The sequence below is a fragment of the Oncorhynchus mykiss genome, chromosome 16 (genome assembly GCF_057628025.1).
Source record: "Oncorhynchus mykiss isolate SJ-2025 chromosome 16, ASM5762802v1, whole genome shotgun sequence".
Taxonomy (NCBI): domain Eukaryota; kingdom Metazoa; phylum Chordata; class Actinopteri; order Salmoniformes; family Salmonidae; genus Oncorhynchus; species Oncorhynchus mykiss.
In genome coordinates this window covers 1467988-1494469 of record NC_143037.1, presented here as the reverse complement: position 1 = coordinate 1494469, position 26482 = coordinate 1467988, and the positions used below count along the sequence as shown (strand labels likewise).

Below are 26482 nucleotides of genomic sequence, written 5' to 3'. Positions count from 1 at the left end.
AGAAAGGGAGACAGAGACAGAGAGAGAGAGAGAGAGACAGAGAGAGAGAGAGACAGAGAGAGAGAGAGACAGAGAGAGAGAGAGAGAGAGAGACAGAGGCTTGTACTACTCACAGTTGTAGTATTGAAGCGGTTAATATAGGCCGTGATGACTCCACACCTACTGCCGGTGAACAGCTGACAACCATCAGACACCCAGGCACACGCTGTTACCTAGAGAGAGAGAATGATAAACACAGTAGTCTTCATACAGTAGGTGATGTACTAAAGAAAAGTACAAGGGAGTTGTGGAGTCTCCCATTGCTCTGTCATTAACATCCTCAAGGAGTTGTGGAGTCTCCTATTGCTCTGTCATTAACAGCCTCAAGGAGTTGTGGAGTCTCCTATTGCCCTGTCATTAACAGCCTCAATGAGTTGTGGAGTCTCCCATTGCCCTGTCATTAACAGCAACAAGGAGTTGTGGAGTCTCCCATTGCCCTGTCATTAACATCCTCAAGGAGTTGTGGAGTCTCCCATTGCCCTGTCATTAACATCCTCAAGGAGTTGTGGAGTCTCCTATTGCCCTGTCATTAACAGCCTCAATGAGTTGTGGAGTCTCCTATTGCTCTGTCATTAACATCCTCAAGGAGTTGTGGAGTCTCCTATTGCTCTGTCATTAACATCCTCCAGGAGTTGTGGAGTCTCCTATTGCCCTGTCATTAACAGCCTCAAGGAGTTGTGGAGTCTCCCATTGCCCTGTCATTAACATCCTCGAGGAGTTGTGGAGTCTCCCATTGCCCTGTCATTAACATCCTCGAGGAGTTGTGGAGTCTCCTATTGCTCTGTCATTAACAGCCTCAAGGAGTTGTGGAGTCTCCTATTGCTCTGTCATTAACATCCTCAAGGAGTTGTGGAGTCTCATATTGCCCTGTCATTAACATCCTCAAGGAGTTGGAGTCTCCTATTGCTCTGTCATTAACATCCTCAAGGAGTTGTGGAGTCTCCTATTGCCCTGTCATTAACACCCTCAAGGAGTTGTGGAGTCTCCTATTGCCCTGTCATTAACAGCCTCAATGAGTTGTGGAGTCTCCCATTGCCCTGTCATTAACAGCCTCAAGGAGTTGTGGAGTCTCCTATTGCCCTGTCATTAACAGCATCAAGGAGTTGTGGAGTCTCCTATCTGGGTCACGGATCCTGGTCTTAATCTTCAGTCAGCTATATAAATATACATTGAGGGTTTAGTGATATTAAAGGTACGGTAGTTTACCTGGTGGAGTGGAGAGCACTGTATGAAGTGATATTAAAGACTAGGTACAGTAGTTTACCTGGTGGAGTGGAGAGCACTGTATGAAGTGATATTAAAGACTAGGTACAGTAGTTTACCTGGTGGAGTGGAGAGCACTGTATGAAGTGATATTAAAGGTACAGTAGTTTACCTGGTGGAGTGGAGAGCACTGTATGAAGTGATATTAAGACTAGGTACAGTAGTTTACCTGGTGGAGTGGAGAGCACTGTATGAAGTGATATTAAAGGTACAGTAGTTTACCTGGTGGAGTGGAGAGCACTGTATGAAGTGATATTAAAGGTACAGTAGTTTACCTGGTGGAGTGGAGAGCACTGTATGAAGTGATATTAAGACTAGGTACAGTAGTTTACCTGGTGGAGTGGAGAGCACTGTATGAAGTGATATTAAGACTAGGTACAGTAGTTTACCTGGTGGAGTGGAGAGCACTGTATGAAGCAATATTAAAGGTACAGTAGTTTACCTGGTGGAGTGGAGAGCACTGTATGAAGTGATATTAAAGGTACAGTAGTTTACCTAGTGGAGTGGAGAGCACTGTATGAAGTGATATTAAAGGTACAGTAGTTTACCTGGTGGAGTGGAGAGCACTGTATGAAGTGATATTAAAGGTACAGTAGTTTACCTGGTGGAGTGGAGAGCACTGTATGAAGTGATATTAAAGGTACAGTAGTTTACCTGGTGGAGTGGAGAGCACTGTATGAAGTGATATTAAAGGTACAGTAGTTTACCTGGTGGAGTGGAGAGCACTGTATGAAGTGATATTAAGACTAGGTACAGTAGTTTACCTGGTGGAGTGGAGAGCACTGTATGAAGTGATATTAAAGACTAGGTACAGTAGTTTACCTGGTGGAGTGGAGAGCACTGTATGAAGTGATATTAAAGACTAGGTACAGTAGTTTACCTGGTGGAGTGGAGAGCACTGTATGAAGTGATATTAAAGGTACAGTAGTTTACCTGGTGGAGTGGAGAGCACTGTATGAAGTGATATTAAAGACTAGGTACAGTAGTTTACCTGGTGGAGTGGAGAGCACTGTATGAAGTGATATTAAAGACTAGGTACAGTAGTTTACCTGGTGGAGTGGAGAGCACTGTATGAAGTAATATTAAAGGTACAGTAGTTTACCTGGTGGAGTGGAGAGCACTGTATGAAGTGATATTAAAGACTAGGTACAGTAGTTTACCTGGTGGAGTGGAGAGCACTGTATGAAGTGATATTAAGACTAGGTACAGTAGTTTACCTGGTGGAGTGGAGAGCACTGTATGAAGTGATATTAAAGGTACAGTAGTTTACCTGGTGGAGTGGAGAGCACTGTATGAAGTGATATTAAGACTAGGTACAGTAGTTTACCTGGTGGAGTGGAGAGCACTGTATGAAGTGATATTAAAGACTAGGTACAGTAGTTTACCTGGTGGAGTGGAGAGCACTGTATGAAGTAATATTAAAGGTACAGTAGTTTACCTGGTGGAGTGGAGAGCGCTGTATGAAGTGATATTAAAGGTACAGTAGTTTACCTGGTGGAGTGGAGAGCACTCTATGAAGTGATATTAAAGGTACAGTAGTTTACCTGGTGGAGTGGAGAGCACTGTATGAAGTGATATTAAAGGTACAGTAGTTTACCTGGTGGAGTGGAGAGCACTGTATGAAGTGATATTAAGACTAGGTACAGTAGTTTACCTGGTGGAGTGGAGAGCACTGTATGAAGTGATATGAAAGGTACAGTAGTTTACCTGGTGGAGTGGAGAGCACTGTATGAAGTGATATTAAGACTAGGTACAGTAGTTTACCTGGTGGAGTGGAGAGCACTGTATGAAGTGATATTAAGACTAGGTACAGTAGTTTACCTGGTGGAGTGGAGAGCACTGTATGAAGCAATATTAAAGGTACAGTAGTTTACCTGGTGGAGTGGAGAGCACTGTATGAAGTGATATTAAAGGTACAGTAGTTTACCTGGTGGAGTGGAGAGCACTGTATGAAGTGATATTAAAGGTACAGTAGTTTACCTGGTGTAGTGGAGAGCACTGTATGAAGTAATATTAAAGGTACTGTTATGGTGCGTGAATGAGGACCCAAAAGCGAATTAACAAACAGAGTACTTTAATGACGAACATACGTGGGCTCAGATGGACAGGTAGATTCCGACAGGACAGGACAAGGTTGCAGCACACACGATGATAGTCTGGTTCAGGCATGAGACACATAAACAAACAAACAAGAATCCGACAAGGACAGGAGCAGAAACAGAGACAGATATAGGGACCTAATCAGAGGGAAAAAGGGAACAGGTGGGGAACGGGGTGAATGGGTAATTAGGAGGAGACAAGGCACAGCTGGGGAAAAGAGGGGGAGAAAAGGTAACATAACAACGACCAGCAGAGGGAGACAGGGTGAAGGGAAAGGACAGAGACAAGACAACATGACAGTACCCCCCCACTCACCGAGCGCCTCCTGGCGCACTCGAGGAGGAAGCCTGGCGGCAACGGAGGAAATCATCGATCAGCGCACGGTCCAGCACGTCCCGAGAGGGAACCCAACTCCTCTCCTCAGGACCGTACCCCTCCCAATCTACTAGGTACTGATGACCACGGCCCCGAGGACGCATGTCCAAAATCCTACGGACCCTGTAGATGGGTGCGCCCTCGACAAGGATGGGGGGGGGGGGGGGAAGACGAGCAGGGGCGCGAAGAACGGGCTTGACACAGGAGACATGGAAGACCGGGTGGACGCGACGAAGATATCGCGGCAGAAGAAGTCGCACTGCGACAGGGTTAATGATTTGAGAGATACGGAATGGACCAATGAACCGCGGGGTCAACTTGCGAGAAGCCGTCTTAAGGGGAAGGTTCTGAGTGGAGAGCCAAACTCTCTGACCGCGACAATATCTAGGGCTCTTCGTTCTACGCTTATTAGCAGCTCTCACAGTCTGCGCCCTATAACGGCAAAGTGCAGACCTGACCCTCTTCCAGGTGCGCTCGCAACGTTGGACAAAAGCCTGAGCGGAGGGGACGCTGGACTCGGCGAACTGAGATGAGAACAACGGAGGCTGGTACCCGAGGCTACTCTGAAAAGGAGATAGCCCGGTCGCAGACGAAGGAAGCGAGTTGTGGGCGTATTCTGCCCAGGGGAGCTGTTCTGACCAAGACGCAGGGTTGCGAAAAGAAAGACTGCGTAAGATGCGACCAATAGTCTGATTGGCCCGTTCTGCTTGACCGTTAGACTGGGGGTGAAAGCCGGAAGAGAGACTGACGGAAGCCCCAATCAAACGGCAAAACTCCCTCCAAAATTGAGACGTGAATTGCGGACCTCTGTCCGAAACGACGTCTGACGGAAGGCCATGAATTCTGAAAACATTCTCGATGATGATTTGTGCCGTCTCTTTAGCAGAAGGAAGCTTAGCAAGGGGAATGAAATGAGCCGCCTTAGAGAACCTATCGACAACCGTAAGAATAACAGTCTTCCCCGCTGACGAAGGCAGTCCGGTGACAAAATCTAAGGCGATGTGAGACCACGGTCGAGAGGGAATAGGAAGCGGCCTGAGACGGCCGGCAGGAGGAGAGTTACCGGACTTAGTCTGCGCGCAGACCGAACAAGCAGCCACGAAACGACGCGTGTCATGCTCCCGGGTGGGCCACCAGAAACGCTGGCGAATGGAAGCAAGCGTACCCCGAACGCCAGGGTGACCGGCTAACTTGGCAGAGTGAGCCCACTGAAGAACGGCCAGACGAGTAGGAACGGGAACGAAAAGAAGGTTCCTAGGACAAGCGCGCGGCGACGGAGTTTGAGTGAGTGCTTGCTTTACCTGCCTCTCAATTCCCCAGACAGTCAACCCGACAACACGCCCCTCAGGGAGAATCCCCTCGGGGTCAGTGGAGGCTACTGAAGAACTGAAGAGACGAGACAAAGCATCAGGCTTGGTGTTCTTAGAGCCCGGACGATAAGAAATCACGAACTCGAAACGAGCGAAAAACAGCGCCCAACGCGCCTGACGCGCATTAAGTCGTTTGGCCGAACGGATGTACTCAAGGTTCCTATGGTCAGTCCAAACGACAAAAGGAACGGTCGCCCCCTCCAACCACTGTCGCCATTCGCCTAGGGCTAACCGGATGGCGAGCAGTTCGCGGTTACCCACATCATAGTTACGTTCCGACGGCGACAGGCGATGAGAAAAATACGCGCATGGGTGGACCTTGTCGTCAGAGAGGGAGCGCTGAGAAAGGATGGCTCCCACTCCCACCTCTGACGCGTCAACCTCGACAACGAACTGTCTAGAGACGTCAGGTGTAACAAGGATAGGAGCGGATGTAAAACGATTCTTGAGGAGATCAAAAGCTCCCTGGGCGGAAACGGACCACTTAAAGCACGTCTTGACAGAAGTAAGGGCTGTGAGAGGAGCTGCCACCTGACCGAAATTACGGATGAAACGACGATAGAAGTTCGCGAAGCCGAGAAAGCGCTGCAGCTCGACGCGTGACTTAGGGACGGGCCAATCAATGACAGCTTGGACCTTAGCGGGATCCATCTTAATGCCTTCAGCGGAAATAACAGAACCGAGAAATGTGACGGAGGAGGCATGAAAAGTGCACTTCTCAGCCTTCACGAAAAGACAATTCTCTAAAAGGCGCTGGAGGACACGTCGAACGTGCTGAACATGAATCTGGAGTGACGGTGAAAAAATCAGGATATCGTCAAGGTAAACGAAAACAAAGATGTTCAGCATGTCTCTCAGGACATCATTGACTAATGCCTGAAAGACAGCTGGAGCGTTAGCGAGGCCGAAAGGAAGAACCCGGTATTCAAAGTGCCCTAACGGAGTGTTAAACGCCGTCTTCCACTCGTCCCCCTCCCTGATGCGCACGAGATGGTAAGCGTTACGAAGGTCCAACTTAGTGAAAAACCTGGCTCCCTGCAGGATCTCGAAGGCTGAAGACATAAGAGGAAGCGGATAACGATTCTTCACTGTTATGTCATTCAGCCCTCGATAATCTATGCAGGGGCGCAGAGACCCGTCCTTCTTCTTGACAAAAAAAAACCCCGCTCCGGCGGGAGAGGAGGAGGGGACTATGGTACCGGCGTCAAGAGCTACAGACAAATAATCTTCGAGAGCCTTACGTTCGGGAGCCGACAGAGAGTATAGTCTACCCCGGGGGGGGGTGGTTCCCGGAAGGAGATCAATACTACAATCATACGACCGGTGTGGAGGAAGAGAGGTGGCCCTGGACCGACTGAACACCGTGCGCAGATCGTGATATTCCTCCGGCACCCCTGTCAAATCACCAGGCTCCTCCTGTGAAGAAGAGACAGAGGAAACAGGAGGGATAGCAGACATTAAACATTTCACATGACAAGAGACGTTCCAGGAGAGGATAGAATTACTAGACCAATTAATGGAAGGATTATGACAAACTAGCCAGGGATGGCCCAAAACAACAGGTGTAAAAGGTGAACGAAAAATTAAAAAAGAAATGGTTTCACTATGATTACCAGAAACAGTGAGGGTTAAAGGTAGCGTCTCACGCTGAATCCTGGGGAGAGGACTACCATCCAGGGCGAACAAGGCCGTGGGCTCCTTTAACTGTCTGAGAGGAATGTCATGTTCCCGAGCCCAGGTCTCGTCCATAAAACAGCCCTCCGCCCCAGAGTCTATTAAGGCACTGCAGGAAGCTGACGAACCGGTCCAGCGTAGATGGACCGACAAGGTAGTGCAGGATCTTGAAGGAGAGACAGGAGTAGTAGCGCTCACCAGTAGCCCTCCGCTTACTGACGAGCTCTGGCCTTTTACTGGACATGAAGTGGCAAAATGACCAGCGGAACCGCAATAGAGACAGAGGCGGTTGGTGATTCTCCGTTCCCTCTCCTTAGTCGAGATGCGGATACCTCCCAGCTGCATGGGCTCAGCACCCGAGCCGGCAGAGGAAGATGGTAGTGATGCGGAGAGGGAGGCGACGGAGAGCGCAAGCTCCTTTCCACGAGCTCGGTGACGAAGATCAACCCGTCGCTCAATGCGAATAGCGAGTTCAATCAAGGAATCCACGCTGGAAGGAACCTCCCGGGAGAGAATCTCATCCTTTACCTCTGCGCGGAAACCCTCCAGAAGACGAGCGAGCAAGGCCGGCTCGTTCCAGCCACTGGAGACAGCAAGAGTGCGAAACTCAATAGAGTAGTCTGTTATGGATCGATTGCCTTGACATAGGGAAGACAGGGCCCTGGAAGCCTCCTCCCCAAAAACAGATCGATCAAAAACCCGTATCATCTCCTCCTTAAAGTCTTGATACTGGTTAATACACTCAGCCCTTGCCTCCCAGATTGCCGTGCCCCACTCACGAGCCCGTCCAATAAGGAGAGATATGACGTAGGCGACACGAGCAGTGCTCCTGGAGTAAGTGTTGGGCTGGAGAGAAAACACAATATCACACTGGGTGAGGAACGAGCGGCATTCAGTGGGCTCCCCAGAGTAACACGGCGGGTTATTGATTCTGGGCTCCGGAGATTCGAAAGCCCTGGAAGTGGCCGGTGGATCGAGGCGGAGATGGTGAACCTGTTCTGTGAGGTTGGAGACTTGGGTGGCCAGGGTCTCAACGGCATGTCGAGCAGCAGACAATTCCTGCTTGTGTCTGCCTAGCATCGCTCCCTGGATCTCGACGGCTGAGTGGAGAGGATCCGAAGTCGCTGGGTCCATTCTTGGTCGGATTCTTCTGTTATGGTGCGTGAATGAGGACCCAAAAGCGAATTAACAAACAGAGTACTTTAATGACGAACATACGTGGGCTCAGATGGACAGGTAGATTCCGACAGGACAGGACAAGGTTGCAGCACACACGATGATAGTCTGGTTCAGGCATGAGACACATAAACAAACAAACAAGAATCCGACAAGGACAGGAGCAGAAACAGAGACAGATATAGGGACCTAATCAGAGGGAAAAAGGGAACAGGTGGGGAACGGGGTGAATGGGTAATTAGGAGGAGACAAGGCACAGCTGGGGAAAAGAGGGGGAGAAAAGGTAACATAACAACGACCAGCAGAGGGAGACAGGGTGAAGGGAAAGGACAGAGACAAGACAACATGACAGGTACAGTAGTTTACCTGGTGGAGTGGAGAGCACTGTATGAAGTGATATTAAAGACTAGGTACAGTAGTTTACCTGGTGGAGTGGAGAGCACTGTATGAAGTGATATTAAAGACTAGGTACAGTAGTTTACCTGGTGGAGTGGAGAGCACTGTATGAAGTGATATTAAAGACTAGGTACAGTAGTTTACCTGGTGGAGTGGAGAGCACTGTATGAAGTGATATTAAAGACTAGGTACAGTAGTTTACCTGGTGGAGTGGAGAGCACTGTATGAAGTTGATGGGCGGTTCACTCTGTTTGCTCTTCAGCCTCAGCATGTTGTCAGCATAGCCCCAACTCAAGATGGCAGACCACTGGATATCTGTACTGTGCATGCTCCTCACACCTAGAGACACAGAGGAGAGGGTCAGTGCTCCTCACACCTAGAGACACAGAGGAGAGGGTCAGTGCTCCTCACACCTAGAGACACAGAGGGTCAGTGCTCCTCACACCTAGAGACACAGCGGAGAGGGTCAGTGCTCCTCACACCTAGAGACACAGAGGAGAGGGTCAGTGCTCCTCACACCTAGAGACACAGAGGGTCAGTGCTCCTCACACCTAGAGACACAGAGGAGAGGGTCAGTGCTCCTCACACCTAGAGACACAGAGGAGAGGGTCAGTGCTCCTCACACCTAGAGACAGAGGGTCAGTGCTCCTCAACACCTAGAGATACAGAGGAGAGGGTCAGTGCTCCTCAACACCTAGAGACACAGAGGAGAGGGTCAGTGCTCCTCAACACCTAGAGACACAGCGGAGAGGGTCAGTGCTCCTCAACACCTAGAGACACAGAGGAGAGGGTCAGTGCTCCTCAACAACAAGAGACACAGAGGAGAGGGTCAGTGCTCCTCAACACCTAGAGACACAGAGGAGAGGTTCAGTGCTCCTCACACCTAGAGAGACAGAGGAGAGGGTCAGTGCTCCTCAACACCTAGAGACAGAGGGTCAGTGCTCCTCACACCTAGAGACAGAGGAGAGGGTCAGTGCTCCTCAACACCTAGAGACACAGCGGAGAGGGTCAGTGCTCCTCAACACCTAGAGACACAGAGGAGAGGGTCAGTGCTCCTCAACACCTAGAGACACAGCGGAGAGGGTCAGTGCTCCTCAACACCTAGAGACACAGAGGAGAGGGTCAGTGCTCCTCAACACCTAGAGACACAGAGGAGAGGGTCAGTGCTCCTCAACACCTAGAGACACAGAGGAGAGGGTCAGTGCTCCTCAACACCTAGAGACACAGAGGAGAGGGTCAGTGCTCCTCAACACCTAGAGACAGAGGGTCAGTGCTCCTCACACCTAGAGACAGAGGAGAGGGTCAGTGCTCCTCAACACCTAGAGACACAGCGGAGAGGGTCAGTGCTCCTCAACATCTAGAGACACAGAGGAGAGGGTCAGTGCTCCTCAAAACCTCGAGACACAGAGGAGAGGGTCAGTGCTCCTCAACACCTAGAGACACAGAGGAGAGGGTCAGTGCTCCTCAACACCTCGAGACACAGAGGAGAGGGTCAGTGCTCCTCAACACCTAGAGACAGAGGAGAGGGTCAGTGCTCCTCAACACCTAGAGACACAGAGGAGAGGGTCAGTGCTCCTCAACACCTAGAGACACAGAGGAGAGGGTCAGTGCTCCTCACACCTAGAGACACAGAGGGTCAGTGCTCCTCACACCTAGAGACACAGAGGGTCAGTGCTCCTCAACACCTCGAGACAGAGGAGAGGGTCAGTGCTCCTCACACCTAGAGACACAGAGGGTCAGTGCTCCTCACACCTAGAGACACAGAGGGTCAGTGCTCCTCAACACCTAGAGACACAGAGGGTCAGTGCTCCTCAACACCTAGAGACAGAGGAGAGGGTCAGTGCTCCTCACACCTAGAGACACAGAGGGTCAGTGCTCCTCAACACCTCGAGACAGAGGAGAGGGTCAGTGCTCCTCAACACCTAGAGACACAGAGGAGAGGGTCAGTGCTCCTCAACACCTAGAGACAGAGGAGAGGGTCAGTGCTCCTCACACCTAGAGACACAGAGGGTCAGTGCTCCTCAACACCTCGAGACAGAGGAGAGGGTCAGTGCTCCTCACACCTAGAGACACAGAGGGTCAGTCTTTAGAGCAGATTAGATTACAACATCAAAAGACGTGTTACTGTATATATTTATGTCAGGAAAGACCCTTTTTATTTAGTCTGGTTTACCGTTCCAAATAAAACATGTTTTTTCTTCTCTCATATAATTTAAAACCAGGTCGCTAGGTGTAGGCAAGGCCATAACCAAATAGGTCAACTGGGATATGACTAAAGAGTTAATCAGGGGGATTTTTTACACAAACAGACAGTTATTTTCCTTTTCATGGTAGCAAGATCTTACCTATTTTTGCTAACTTTTTGTTCAATGTATTGGAGTGAGAATTTCTTTTTTTAGGATTTGTATACCGAGTATGTCCACATCCCCGTCAAACCATTTATTTGGTAAACTACACGGTAATGTAAAAGTTTAATTGTTTAGTGATCCAATACGTAATATAGTACACTGATCATAATTTGGTTTTAATCCAGAGGTTAGAAAAATGATCTAGATCCTCTATGAGGCCGTGGAGAGATTCTAATTCTAAAATCATCCAGATCCTCTATGAGGCCGTGGAGAGATTCTAATTCTAAAATCATCTAGATCCTCTATGAGGCCGTGGAGAGATTCTAATTCTAAAATCATCTAGATCCTCTATGAGGCCGTGGAGAGATTCTAATTCTAAAATGATCTAGATCCTCTATGAGGCCGTGGAGAGATTCTAATTCTAAAATGATCTAGATCCTCTATGAGGCCGTGGAGAGATTCTAATTATAAAATTATCTAGATCCTCTATGAGGCCGTGGAGAGATTCTAATTATAAAATTATCTAGATCCTCTATGAGGCCGTGGAGAGATTCTAATTATAAAATCATCTAGATCCTCTATGAGGCCGTGGAGAGATTCTAATTCTAAAATCATCTAGATCCTCTATGAGGCCGTGGAGAGATTCTACTTCTAAAATCATCTAGATCCTCTATGAGGCCGTGGAGAGATTCTAATTATAAAATCATCTAGATCCTCTATGAGGCTGTGGAGGGATTCTAATTCTTAAAGTATCTAGATCCTCTATGAGGCCGTGGAGAGATTCTAATTCTAAAATCATCTAGATCCTCTATGAGGCCGTGGAGAGATTCTAATTCTAAAATCATCTAGATCCTCTATGAGGCCGTGGAGAGATTCTAATTGTGGATTTAAAAGAAAACATGAATCATCAGAGTACAATGACACAATGATTTCTAATCCCTTAATATTATTGTAGGATCTGATTTTAACAGCTAACATTTCGATGGCAATAATAAATAGGTATGCCGATAGTGGACAACCTTGTTTTACTCCTCTAGATAGTTTAAACCTTTGATAAGTAGCCATTATTTCATATTTTACACCTGTTGGATGCTACACTTAACTTCAACCCATTTTCTAAGAGATTCACCAAAAGGTTTATATTCCAGGCATTTATATATAAACTCCAGTCGTACTTTATCAAAAGCCTTTTCAAAGTCAGCTATGAATACCGGGCCTGGTTTCCCAGATTTTTCATAGTATTCTATTGTTTCCAGTACTTGTCTTATATTATCTCTAAATGTATCGTCCATGTAAAGAACCTGTCTGATTAGGATGAATAATATCTGTCAACAACTTTTGAATTCTATGCGCGAAGCATGTCGCTATAATTTTTTGATTCACAACACTGAAGTGTAACGGGCCCTCCAATTTATTTAAATAGACTGGATCTTTACCACCTGGGTCCTGTTTCAGTAATAATTAAATCAAACCTTTTCGTTGAGTATCTGATAGTCTACCATTTTTACAAGAGTGGTTAAAACATACTAACAACGGACCTCTGAGTACATGAAAAAAAGTGATATACTACCACTGGTGTGCCATCCAGGCCTGGAGTTTAGTATACTACCACTGGTGTGCCATCCAGGCCAGGAGTTTAGTATACTACCACTGGTGTGCCATCCAGGCCTGGAGTTTAGTATACTACCACTGGTCTGCCATCCAGGCCTGGAGTTTAGTATACTACCACTGGTGTGCCATCCAGGCCTGGAGTTTAGTATACTACCACTGGTGTGCCATCCAGGCCTGGAGTTTAGTATACTACCACTGGTCTGCCATCCAGGCCTGGAGTTTAGTATACTACCACTGGTCTGCCATCCAGGCCTGGAGTTTAGTATACTACCACTGGTCTGCCATCCAGGCCTGGAGTTTAGTATACTACCACTGGTGTGCCATCCAGGCCAGGAGTTTAGTATACTACCACTGGTGTGCCATCCAGGCCTGGAGTTTAGTATACTACCACTGGTGTGCCACCCAGGCCTGGAGTTTAGTATACTACCACTGGTGTGCCATCCAGGCCTGGAGTTTAGTATACTACCACTGGTGTGCCATCCAGGCCAGGAGTTTAGTATACTACCACTGGTCTGCCATCCAGGCCTGGAGTTTAGTATACTACCACTGGTGTGCCATCCAGGCCTGGAGTTTAGTATACTACCACTGGTGTGCCATCCAGGCCTGGAGTTTAGTATACTACCACTGGTGTGCCATCCAGGCCTGGAGTTCAGTATACTACCACTGGTGTGCCATCCAGGCCTGGAGTTTAGTATACTACCACTGGTCTGCCATCCAGGCCTGGAGTTTAGTATACTACCACTGGTGTGCCATCCAGGCCTGGAGTTTAGTATACTACCACTGGTGTGCCATCCAGGCCTGGAGTTTAGTATACTACCACTGGTGTGCCATCCAGGCCTGGAGTTTAGTATACTACCACTGGTGTGCCATCCAGGCCAGGAGTTTAGTATACTACCACTGGTCTGCCATCCAGGCCTGGAGATTAGTATACTACCACTGGTGTGCCATCCAGGCCTGGAGTTTAGTATACTACCACTGGTCTGCCATCCAGGCCTGGAGTTTAGTATACTACCACTGGTGTGCCACCCAGGCCTGGAGTTTAGTATACTACCACTGGTCTGCCATCCAGGCCTGGAGTTTAGTATACTACCACTGGTCTGCCATCCAGGCCTGGAGTTTAGTATACTACCACTGGTATGCCATCCAGGCCAGGAGTTTAGTATACTACCACTGGTCTGCCATCCAGGCCAGGAGTTTAGTATACTACCACTGGTGTGCCATCCAGGCCTGGAGTTTAGTATACTACCACTGGTGTGCCATCCAGGCCTGGAGTTTAGTATACTACCACTGGTCTGCCATTCAGGCCTGGAGTTCAGTATACTACCACTGGTGTGCCATCCAGGCCTGGAGTTTAGTATACTACCACTGGTCTGCCATCCAGGCCTGGAGTTTAGTATACTACCACTGGTCTGCCATCCAGGCCTGGAGTTTAGTATACTACCACTGGTGTGCCATCCAGGCCTGGAGTTTAGTATACTACCACTGGTCTGCCATCCAGGCCTGGAGTTTAGTATACTACCACTGGTCTGCCATCCAGGCCTGGAGTTTAGTATACTACCACTGGTCTGCCATCCAGGCCTGGAGTTTAGTATACTACCACTGGTCTGCCACCCAGGCCTGGAGTTTAGTATACTACCACTGGTGTGCCATCCAGGCCTGGAGTTTAGTATACTACCACTGGTCTGCCACCCAGGCCTGGAGTTTAGTATACTACCACTGGTCTGCCACCCAGGCCTGGAGTTTAGTATACTACCACTGGTCTGCCATCCAGGCCTGGAGTTTAGTATACTACCACTGGTCTGCCACCCAGGCCTGGAGTTTAGTATACTACCACTGGTCTGCCATCCAGGCCTGGAGTTTAGTATACTACCACTGGTCTGCCATCCAGACCTGGAGTTTAGTATACTACCACTGGTGTGCCATCCAGGCCTGGAGTTTAGTATACTACCACTGGTCTGCTATCCAGTCCTGGAGTTTCCCCAGACTTGAAGGCTTTAATTGCATATAGAAGTTCCTCCTCTGTAATTAGGCCTTCACATGAGTCTTTCTGTACATTTTCATTAATAGAAACAAAATCCTTACAATGAACTTTGGTTAGCGGAGATGACAAAACGAAAACGTATGCTTAAAGTACTTTGCTTCGTCTTTCAAAATTGTTTGGTGAATTATGGGTGACTCCATTTGCAAAAAGTTTTAGTAAATTATTTTTGGTAGCATTTCTATGCTGAAGATTAGAAAACTATTTGGTGCATTTTCCCCCATATTCCATCCAGTTTGCTTTATTGGATCTTTCTGGAATAAGTTCATCCATTTCTTGTTGTTTTTCCCTCTAACTTATTCTGTGCCTTTACGGTACAGTTTTTAATGCTATCTAACTGTTCTGTTAGTCTTTCCATTTTCCTTTGTTAATATGAGCTCTTCTGACCTAAATAGTTGTTTTATAGATGAGTACTGAATTGCAGGGCCTCTGAAGGCACATTTAAAAGTGTCCCATACAACAAGGAGATTATAAATCATTCTGTCCTGGTTAAAAACATGTTGTCATCCAGTAGGATTGGATGACATTTCCAATATCCTCCTCGCCTTCGCAAAAATTCTGTCAGAGTAACCTTTTCCTAGTATAATATAATGTGTCACCTTGTTCCCAGTATAATATAATGTGTCACCTTTTCCTAGTATAATATAATGTGTCACCTTGTTCCCAGTATAATATACTGTACTGTGTCACCTTGTTCCCAGTATAATATACTGTACTGTGTCACCTTGTTCCCAGTATAATATAATGTGTCACCTTGTTCCCAGTATAATATAATGTGTCACCTTGTTCCCAGTATAATATAATGTGTCACCTTGTTCCCAGTATAATATAATGTGTCACCTTGTTCCTAGTATAATATAATGTGTCACCTTGTTCCCAGTATAATATAATGTGTCACCTTGTTCTTAGTATAATATAATGTGTCACCTTGTTCCCAGTATAATATAATGTGTCACCTTGTTCCCAGTATAATATAATGTGTCACCTTGTTCCCAGTATAATATAATGTGTCACCTTGTTCCCAGTATAATATAATGTGTCACCTTGTTCCCAGTATAATATAATGTGTCACCTTGTTCCCAGTATAATATAATGTGTCACCTTGTTCCCAGTATAATATAATGTGTCACCTTGTTCCTAGTATAATATACTGTACTGTGCCACCTTGTTCCCAGTATAATATAATGTGTCACCTTGTTCCCAGTATAATATAATGTGTCACCTTGTTCCCAGTATAATATAATGTGTCACCTTGTTCCCAGTATAATATAATGTGTCACCTTGTTCCCAGTATAATATAATGTGTCACCTTGTTCCCAGTATAATATAATGTGTCACCTTGTTCCTAGTATAATATAATGTGTCACCTTGTTCCCAGTATAATATAATGTGTCACCTTGTTCCCAGTATAATATAATGTGTCACCTTGTTCCTAGTATAATATACTGTACTGTGCCACCTTGTTCCCAGTATAATATAATGTGTCACCTTGTTCCCAGTATAATATAATGTGTCACCTTGTTCCCAGTATAATATAATGTGTCACCTTGTTCCCAGTATAATATAATGTGTCACCTTGTTCCCAGTATAATATAATGTGTCACCTTGTTCCCAGTATAATATAATGTGTCACCTTGTTCCTAGTATAATATAATGTGTCACCTTGTTCCTAGTATAATATAATGTGTCACCTTGTTCCCAGTATAATATAATGTGTCACCTTGTTCCTAGTATAATATAATGTGTCACCTTGTTCCCAGTATAATATAATGTGTCACCTTGTTTCCAGTATAATATAATGTGTCACCTCGTTCCCAGTATAATATAATGTGTCACCTTGTTCCCAGTATAATATAATGTGTCACCTTGTTCCTAATATAATGTGTCACCTTGTTCCTAATATAATGTGTCACCTTGTTCCCAGTATAATATAATGTGTCACCTTGTTCCCAGTATAATATAATGTGTCACCTTGTTCCCAGTATAATATAATGTGTCACCTTGTTCCCAGTATAATATAATGTGTCACCTTGTTCCCAGTATAATATAATGTGTCACCTTGTTCCCAGTATAATATAATGTGTCACCTTGTTTCCAGTATAATATAATGTGTCACCTTGTTCCCAGTATAATATAATGTGTCACCTTGTTCCCAGTATAATATAATGTGTCACCTTGTTCCCAGTATAATATAATGTGTCACCTTGTTTCCAGTATAATATAATGTGTCACCTTGTTCCCAGTATAATATAATGTGTCACCTTGTTCCCAGTATAATATAATGTGTCACCTTGTTCCCAGTATAATATAATGTGTCACCTTGTTCCCAGTATAATGTGTCACCTTGTTCCCAGTATAATATAATGTGTCACCTTGTTCCCAGTATAATATAATGTGTCACCTTGTTCCCAGTATAATATAATGTGTCACCTTGTTCCCAGTATAATATAATGTGTCACCTTGTTTCCAGTATAATATAATGTGCCACCTTGTTCCCAGTATAATATAATGTGTCACCTTGTTCCCAGTATAATATAATGTGTCACCTTGTTCCCAGTATAATATAATGTGTCACCTTGTTCCTAGTATAATATACTGTACTGTGTCACCTTGTTCCCAGTATAATATAATGTGTCACCTTGTTCCCAGTATAATATAATGTGTCACCTTGTTCCCAGTATAATATAATGTGTCACCTTGTTCCCAGTATAATATAATGTGTCACCTTGTTCCCAGTATAATATAATGTGTCACCTTGTTCCCAGTATAATATAATGTGTCACCTTGTTTCCAGTATAATATAATGTGTCACCTTGTTCCCAGTATAATATAATGTGTCACCTTGTTCCCAGTATAATATAATGTGTCACCTTGTTCCCAGTATAATATAATGTGTCACCTTGTTCCCAGTATAATATAATGTGTCACCTTGTTCCCAGTATAATATAATGTGTCACCTTGTTCCCAGTATAATATAATGTGTCACCTTGTTCCCAGTATAATATAATGTGTCACCTTGTTCCCAGTATAATATAATGTGTCACCTTGTTCCCAGTATAATATAATGTGTCACCTTGTTCCCAGTATAATATAATGTGTCACCTTGTTCCTAGTATAATATACTGTACTGTGTCACCTTGTTCCCAGTATAATATAATGTGTCACCTTGTTCCCAGTATAATATAATGTGTCACCTTGTTCCCAGTATAATATAATGTGTCACCTTGTTCCCAGTATAATATAATGTGTCACCTTGTTCCCAGTATAATATACTGTACTGTGTCACCTTGTTCCCAGTATAATATAATGTGTCACCTTGTTCCCAGTATAATATAATGTGTCACCTTGTTCCCAGTATAATATAATGTGTCACCTTGTTCCCAGTATAATATAATGTGTCACCTTGTTCCCAGTATAATATAATGTGTCACCTTGTTCCCAGTATAATATAATGTGTCACCTTGTTCCTAGTATAATATAATGTGTCACCTTGTTCCTAGTATAATATACTGTACTGTGTCACCTTGTTCCCAGTATAATATAATGTGTCACCTTGTTCCCAGTATAATATAATGTGTCACCTTGTTCCCAGTATAATATAATGTGTCACCTTGTTCCCAGTATAATATAATGTGTCACCTTGTTCCCAGTATAATATAATGTGTCACCTTGTTCCTAGTATAATATAATGTGTCACCTTGTTCCTAGTATAATATAATGTGTCACCTTGTTCCCAGTATAATATAATGTGTCACCTTGTTCCTAGTATAATATAATGTGTCACCTTGTTCCCAGTATAATATAATGTGTCACCTTGTTTCCAGTATAATATAATGTGTCACCTTGTTCCCAGTATAATATAATGTGTCACCTTGTTCCCAGTATAATATAATGTGTCACCTTGTTCCTAATATAATGTGTCACCTTGTTCCTAATATAATGTGTCACCTTGTTCCCAGTATAATATAATGTGTCACCTTGTTCCCAGTATAATATAATGTGTCACCTTGTTCCCAGTATAATATAATGTGTCACCTTGTTCCCAGTATAATATAATGTGTCACCTTGTTCCCAGTATAATATAATGTGTCACCTTGTTCCCAGTATAATATAATGTGTCACCTTGTTCCCAGTATAATATAATGTGTCACCTTGTTTCCAGTATAATATAATGTGTCACCTTGTTCCCAGTATAATATAATGTGTCACCTTGTTCCTAGTATAATATAATGTGTCACCTTGTTTCCAGTATAATATAATGTGTCACCTTGTTCCTAGTATAATATAATGTGTCACCTTGTTCCCAGTATAATATAATGTGTCACCTTGTTCCTAGTATAATATAATGTGTCACCTTGTTCCCAGTATAATATAATGTGTCACCTTGTTCCCAGTATAATATAATGTGTCACCTTGTTCCCAGTATAATATAATGTGTCACCTTGTTCCCAGTATAATATAATGTGTCACCTTGTTCTTAGTATAATATAATGTGTCACCTTGTTCCCAGTATAATATAATGTGTCACCTTGTTCCTAGTATAATATACTGTACTGTGCCACCTTGTTCCCAGTATAATATAATGTGTCACCTTGTTCCCAGTATAATATAATGTGTCACCTTGTTCCCAGTATAATATAATGTGTCACCTTGTTCCCAGTATAATATAATGTGTCACCTTGTTCCCAGTATAATATGTGTCACCTTGTTCCCAGTATAATATAATGTGTCACCTTGTTCCCAGTATAATATAATGTGTCACCTTGTTCCCAGTATAATATAATGTGTCACCTTGTTCCCAGTATAATATAATGTGTCACCTTGTTCCCAGTATAATATAATGTGTCACCTTGTTCCCAGTATAATATAATGTGTCACCTTGTTCCCAGTATAATATAATGTGTCACCTTGTTCCCAGTATAATATAATGTGTCACCTTGTTCCCAGTATATATAATGTGTCACCTTGTTCCCAGTATAATATAATGTGTCACCTTGTTCCCAGTATAATATAATGTGTCACCTTGTTCTTAGTATAATATAATGTGTCACCTTGTTCTTAGTATAATATAATGTGTCACCTTGTTCCCAGTATAATATGTGTCACCTTGTTCCCAGTATAATATAATGTGTCACCTTGTTCCCAGTATAATATAATGTGTCACCTTGTTCCCAGTATAATATAATGTGTCACCTTGTTCCCAGTATAATATAATGTGTCACCTTGTTCCCAGTATAATATAATGTGTCACCTTGTTCCCAGTATAATATAATGTGTCACCTTGTTCCCAGTATAATGTGTCACCTTGTTCCTAGTATAATATAATGTGTCACCTTGTTCCCAGTATAATATAATGTGTCACCTTGTTCCCAGTATAATGTGTCACATTGTTCCTAGTATAATATAATGTGTCACCTTGTTCCTAGTATAATATAATGTGTCACCTTGTTCCCAGTATAATATAATGTGTCACCTTGTTCCCAGTATAATATAATGTGTCACCTTGTTCCCAGTATAATGTGTCACCTTGTTCCTAGTATAATATAATGTGTCACCTTGTTCCTAGTATAATATAATGTGTCACCTTGTTCCCAGTATAATATAATGTGTCACCTTGCTCCTAGTATAATATAATGTGTCACCTTGTTCCCAGTATAATATAATGTGTCACCTTGTTCCCAGTATAATGTGTCACCTTGTTCCTAGTATAATATAATGTGTCACCTTGTTCCCAGTATAATATAATGTGTCACCTTGTTCCTAGTATAATATAATGTGTCACCTTGTTCCTAATATAATGTGTCACCTTGTTCCTAGTATAATATAATGTGTCACCTTGTTCCTAATATAATGTGTCACCTTGTTCTTAGTATAATATAATGTGTCACCTTGTTCCCAGTATAATATAATGTGTCACCTTGTTCCCAGTATAATGTGTCACCTTGTTCCCAGTATAATATAATGTGTCACCTTGTTCCCAGTATAATGTGTCACCTTGTTCCTAGTATAATATAATGTGTCACCTTGTTCCTAGTATAATATAATGTGTCACCTTGTTCCTAATATAATGTGTCACCTTGTTCCTAGTATAATATAATGTGTCACCTTGTTCCTAATATAATGTGTCACCTTGTTCTTAGTATAATATAATGTGTCACCTTGTTCCCAGTATAATGTGTCACCTTGTTCCCAGTATAATATAATGTGTCACCTTGTTCCCAGTATAATATAATGTGTCACCTTGTTCCCAGTATAATATAATGTGTCACCTTGTTCCTAATATAATGTGTCACCTTGTTCCTAATATAATGTGTCACCTTGTTCCTAGTATATTTGCCACCTTGTTCCTAGTATAATATGTGTCACCTTGTTCCTAATATAATGTGTCACCTTGTTCCTAGTATATTTGTCACCTTGTTCCTTGCTGTAGATCATCATGAGACAGAAGTTGCGTGACAGTCCACAGATGGCTCTGGTAGGGAGAGCCAGTAGAGACCCAAACCTCTCTCCATGGGGCTGGCTGAAACACACTGCAGGGTCTGGAGAGCTGGGGGAGCCCACATACTCACCCCACTTCAGGCCCTTGATCCAGGACAGGGGACTCTGGGGAGGGGGAGGGAAGAGAGGCGGAAGAGGAAGGGAGAGAGAGAGAGAGAGAGAGAGAGAGAGAGAGAGAGAGAGAGACAGAGACAGAGAGAGAGAGACAGAGAGACAGAGAGAGAGAGAGACAGAGAGACAGAGAGACAGAGAGACAGAGAGACAGAGACAGAGAGAGACAGAGACAGAGAGAGAGAGAGACAGAGAGACAGAGAGACAGAGAGAGAGAGAGACAGAGAGACAGAGAGACAGAGAGACAGAGAGACAGAGACAGAGAGACAGAGAGACAGAGAGACAGAGACAGAGAGACAGAGAGACAGAGAGACAGAGAGACAGAGAGAGAGTCAGAGACAGACAGAGACAGACAGAGAGAGACAGAGAGAGACAGAGAGAGACAGAGAGAGACAGAGAGAGACAGAGAGACAGAGAGACAGAGAGAGAGAGAGAAGGACGATTATTCAACAGCACTGCATAGCCCACCCAGATTCATATCATTTCACTTCAATAAAATCGTCATGTAGTAAAGTCCACTTAGCAACAACTGTTTCAGGGAGACTACCCTACACTTCTCCATTTATTTAAAAAAAAAAACCTTTAATTAACATTTAACTTGGCAAGTCAGTTAAGAACAAATTCTTATTTACAATGACGGCCTACCGGGGAACAGTGGGTTAACTGCCTTGTTCAGGGGAACAGTGGGTTAACTGCCTTGTTCAGGGGCAGAACGACAGATTTGTACCTTTTCAGCTCGGGGATTCGATCCAGCAACCTTACTGGCCCAACGCTCTAATCACTAGGCTACCTGCCGCCCCTCCCCTCTAACCACTAAGCTACCTGCCGCCCCTCCCCTCTAACCACTAGGCTACCTGCCGCCCCTACACTCTAACCACTAGGCTACCTGCCTCCTCTACACTCTAACCACTAGGCTACCTGCCGCCCCTACACTCTAACCACTAGGCTACCTGCTGACCCTACACTCTAACCACTAGGCTACCTGCCACCTCTACACTCTAACCACTAGGCTACCTGCCGCCCCTACACTCTAACCACTAGGCTACCTGCCGACCCTACACTCTAACCACTAGGCTACCTGCCGCCCCTACACTCTAACCACTAGGCTACCTGCCGCCCCTACACTCTAACCACTAGGCTACCTGCCACCTCTACACTCTAACCACTAGGCTACCTGCCACCTCTACACTCTAACCACTAGGCTACCTGCCACCTCTACACTCTAACCACTAGGCTACCTGCCACCTCTACACTCTAACCACTAGGCTACCTGCCACCTCTACACTCTAACCACTAGGCTACCTGCTGACCCTACACTCTAACAACTAGGCTACCTGCCACCTCTACACTCTAACCACTAGGCTACCTGCCACCTCTACACTCTAACCACTAGGCTACCTGCCGCCCCTACACTCTAACCACTAGGCTACCTGCTGACCCTACACTCTAACCACTAGGCTACCTGCCGCCCCTACACTCTAACCACTAGGCTACCTGCCGCCTCTACACTCTAACCACTAGGCTACATGCCACCTCTACACTCTAACCACTAGGCTACCTGCCACCTCTACACTCTAACCACTAGGCTACCTGCCGCCCCTACACTCTAACCACTAGGCTACCTGCCTCCTCTACACTCTAACCACTAGGCTACCTGCCGCCCCTACACTCTAACCACTAGGCTACCTGCCTCCCCTACACTCTAACCACTAGGCTACCTGCCACCTCTACACTCTAACCACTAGGCTACCTGCTGACCCTACACTCTAACCACTAGGCTACCTGCCGCCCCTACACTCTAACCACTAGGCTACCTGCCACCTCTACACTCTAACCACTAGGCTACCTGCCACCTCTACACTCTAACCACTAGGCTACCTGCCACCTCTACACTCTAACCACTAGGCTACCTGCCACCTCTACACTCTAACCACTAGGCTACCTGCCACCTCTACACTCTAACCACTAGGCTACCTGCCGCCCCTACACTCTAACCACTAGGCTACCTGCCTCCTCTACACTCTAACCACTAGGCTACCTGCCGCCCCTACACTCTAACCACTAGGCTACCTGCCTCCTCTACACTCTAACCACTAGGCTACCTGCCGTCCCTACACTCTAACCACTAGGCTACCTGCTGACCCTACACTCTAACCACTAGGCTACCTGCCGCCCCTACACTCTAACCACTAGGCTACCTGCCTCCTCTACACTCTAACCACTAGGCTACCTGCCTCCTCTACACTCTAACCACTAGGCTACCTGCCGCCTCTACACTCTAACCACTAGGCTACCTGCCTCCTCTACACTCTAACCACTAGGCTACCTGCCTCCCCTACACTCTAACCACTAGGCTACCTGCCGCCCCCCCATAACTCTCTAGTTTGAACTTTGACCTATCGGGAAGATCTCAATTGCATACTCCTCGCGTCCTCTCTCCTTGTCTCCTTCTCAAAACCCATTGGATGACCCTTGTCTCTCTGAAGGCCAGCTGCACCAGGAGGCCGTAACACCTGACCCTAACCTCTGACTTTTAACCTACCGGGTAAACTATATATTTGACCTGTTCCCTGGTCTCTCTGAAGGACAGCTGCACCAGGAGGCCGTAACACCTGACCCTAACCTCTGACTTTTAACCTACCGGGTAAACTATATCTTTGACCTGTTCCCTGGTCTCTCTGAAGGCCAGCTGCACCAGGAGGCCGTAACACCTGACCCTAACCTCTGACCTTTAACCTACCGGGTAAACTATATCTTTGACCTGTTCCCTGGTCTCTCTGAAGGCCAGCTGCACCAGGAGGCCCATGGCAGCGGGAAGCTCTCCCTCCATACTGAGTCTGGGTCCAGCTCTGCTGATGTGGGATGCAGAGAACAGCTGTCTGGGCGTCTGTCCGTACGTCTTGATCATGGTCTCCAAAGCACGCCGCTGCACCGGGTCCTCCACTGACGACACGTCCATACCGAAATATGTCTACGGACGAGGGGAGACAAATCAACTTGACAAACTTGTCAAACGGTTAAAATACAAGCAAGTCTCTTCTTGTCCAAGGTCATGCTCACACACGAAAACGTTTTGCAACGGTAAACCAAAAACACAATGTTCATTTGTTTTTTTTTGTCCAAATCCAGGCCCTCTCTGTTCCCTTCCGTTCGGTGGGATATATATGGCCCAGGCATAAACAGCTACTCACAGCAGGGTGGAATACGTTGATGGCATGTACAGCTGCCTTTCCTTTCTGTTTCAACCCAAACACCAGGTCAATCCACTGACAGAGGGTCTGAGAGACCTGGTCTGACTCCAGGGCCTGGCGGTGGATCAGGATGAAGAGGCGAGGGTCGTTCCGCGCCCAGGGTGGCAGGTTGACGTGGTTCACACGCTCACTGTTTTGACGCACACCAAAGTCAAAACCTGGAGGAAGACAGAGACACATTGGAAAGAGGAAAGGAGATCTACTGTAAAACAATCCTTACTGTAAAACATTCCTTACTGTAAAACATTCCTTACTGCTAATATGGGCGTCTACTGTAAAACATTCCTTACTGCTAATATGGGAGTCTACTGTAAAACATTCCTTACTGCTAATATGGGAGTCTACTGTAAAACATTCCTTACTGCTAATATGGACGTCTACTGTAAAACATTCCTTACTGCTAATATGGGCGTCTACTGTAAAACATTCCTTACTGCTAATATGGGCATCTACTGTAAAACATTCCTTACTGCTAATATGGGCGTCTACTGTAAAACATTCCTTACTGCTAATATGGACGTCTACTGTAAAACATTCCTTACTGCTAATATGGACGTCTACTGTAAAACATTCCTTACTGCTAATATGGGCGTCTACTGTAAAACATTCCTTACTGCTAATATGGGCGTCTACTGTAAAACATTCCTTACTGCTAATATGGGCGTCTACTGTAAAACATTCCTTACTGCTAATATGGGCGTCTACTGTAAAACATTCCTTACTGCTAATATGGGTGTCTACTGTAAAACATTCCTTACTGCTAATATGGGCGTCTACTGTAAAACATTCCTTACTGCTAATATGGGTGTCTACTGTAAAACATTCCTTACTGCTAATATGGGCGTCTACTGTAAAACATTCCTTACTGCTAATATGGGCGTCTACTGTAAAACACTCCTTACTGCTAATATGGGCGTCTACTGTAAAACACTCCTTACTGCTAATATCGGCGTCTACTGTAAAACACTCCTTACTGCTAATATGGGCGTCTACTGTAAAACATTCCTTACTGCTAATATGGGCGTCTACTGTAAAACATTCCTTACTGCTAATATGGGTGTCTACTGTAAAACATTCCTTACTGCTAATATGAGTGTCTACTGTAAAACATTCCTTACTGCTAATATGGGTGTCTACTGTAAAACATTCCTTACTGCTAATATGGGCGTCTACTGTAAAACATACCTTACTGCTAATATGGGCGTCTACTGTAAAACATTCCTTACTGCTAATATGGGCGTCTACTGTAAAACATTCCTTACTGCTAATATGGGTGTCTACTGCTAATATGTGACCAACTTTTTTTTTTTTTTACATTAGACAAAAGTAGAGACTCTGAGCTAGAAAATTGTACATCAAACACTACAGTTGAGGAACAATGGGAAAGTAATTCTGCTTTGACAGTTGATCAACTTGTAGCTTGTAAAATGGCCTTTGAAATGTTTTGGATCCTACTGGAGAGCTCTTCTTTGTCTACACCCAGTCAGCATCGTTCACACCCTCTTAAACGTTAGCTTGTCCTTGTTCATGCCGGCAAAGAAGAGCTACAACTTCCTAATCATAGCCTCAATTTTGTACCGCACATTGAACATAGTTGCGGAGTCCCTGTAATCCTCGATTCACATCATTCAGGTGAAAAAAATATTCCTTGGTGCCAACGAGTGTGCATACCCCAGTTTGGGAATACCTTTACTAAACAACCAAAGATTATGGATCAAATGAAATGGAATTAGTCACATGCTCGGAATACAACCTTAGGGAAATGCTTCCTTTACAAACCCTTAACCAACAACGCAGTTCAAGAAATAAGAGTTAAGAAAAGATTTACTAAATAAACAAAAGTGAAAAGAAAATAAATAAAAGTTACACAAGAAAATGACATAACAATAACGAGGCTATATACAGAGGGTACCGTTACAGAGGCGATGTCCTGGGGGTAGAGGTTAGACGAGGTCATTTGACGAAGTGCCTGTGCATAGATAATAAACAGCGAGAGGCAGCAGTGTAAAAACAAAGGGAGGGTGGGGTCAATGTAAATGGTCCGGGTGGCCATCTTGATTCGTTGTTCAGCAGTCTTATGGCTTGGGGGAGCCTTTTGTACCTCAACTTCACGCTCCGGCACTGCTTGCCGTGCGGTAGCAGAGAGAACAGACTATGACTTGGGTGACTGGAGTCTTTGACCATTTTCAGGGCTTTCCTCTGACACCGCCTAGTATATATCTTACATGGCAG

The 26482-nt window shown here is 44.9% G+C and overlaps 1 protein-coding gene across 5 annotated transcripts in view; it reads right to left on the bottom strand.

Moving 5' to 3' along the window:
• lyst (lysosomal trafficking regulator) overlaps positions 1 to 26482 on the bottom strand; it is a 246824-nt gene that overhangs the window by 10197 nt on the left and 210145 nt on the right. For all 5 annotated transcript variants that reach the window (XM_090201712.1, XM_090201714.1, XM_090201715.1 and 2 more), the window contains 5 exons: positions 24191 to 24408; positions 23740 to 23970; positions 20804 to 20993; positions 8596 to 8732; positions 114 to 212 (listed from right to left, as the gene is read on the bottom strand). In XM_090201712.1, the coding sequence (XP_090057838.1) occupies positions 114 to 212; positions 8596 to 8732; positions 20804 to 20993; positions 23740 to 23970; positions 24191 to 24408 (875 nt within the window). The remainder of the gene's footprint in view (positions 1 to 113; positions 213 to 8595; positions 8733 to 20803; positions 20994 to 23739; positions 23971 to 24190; positions 24409 to 26482) is intronic.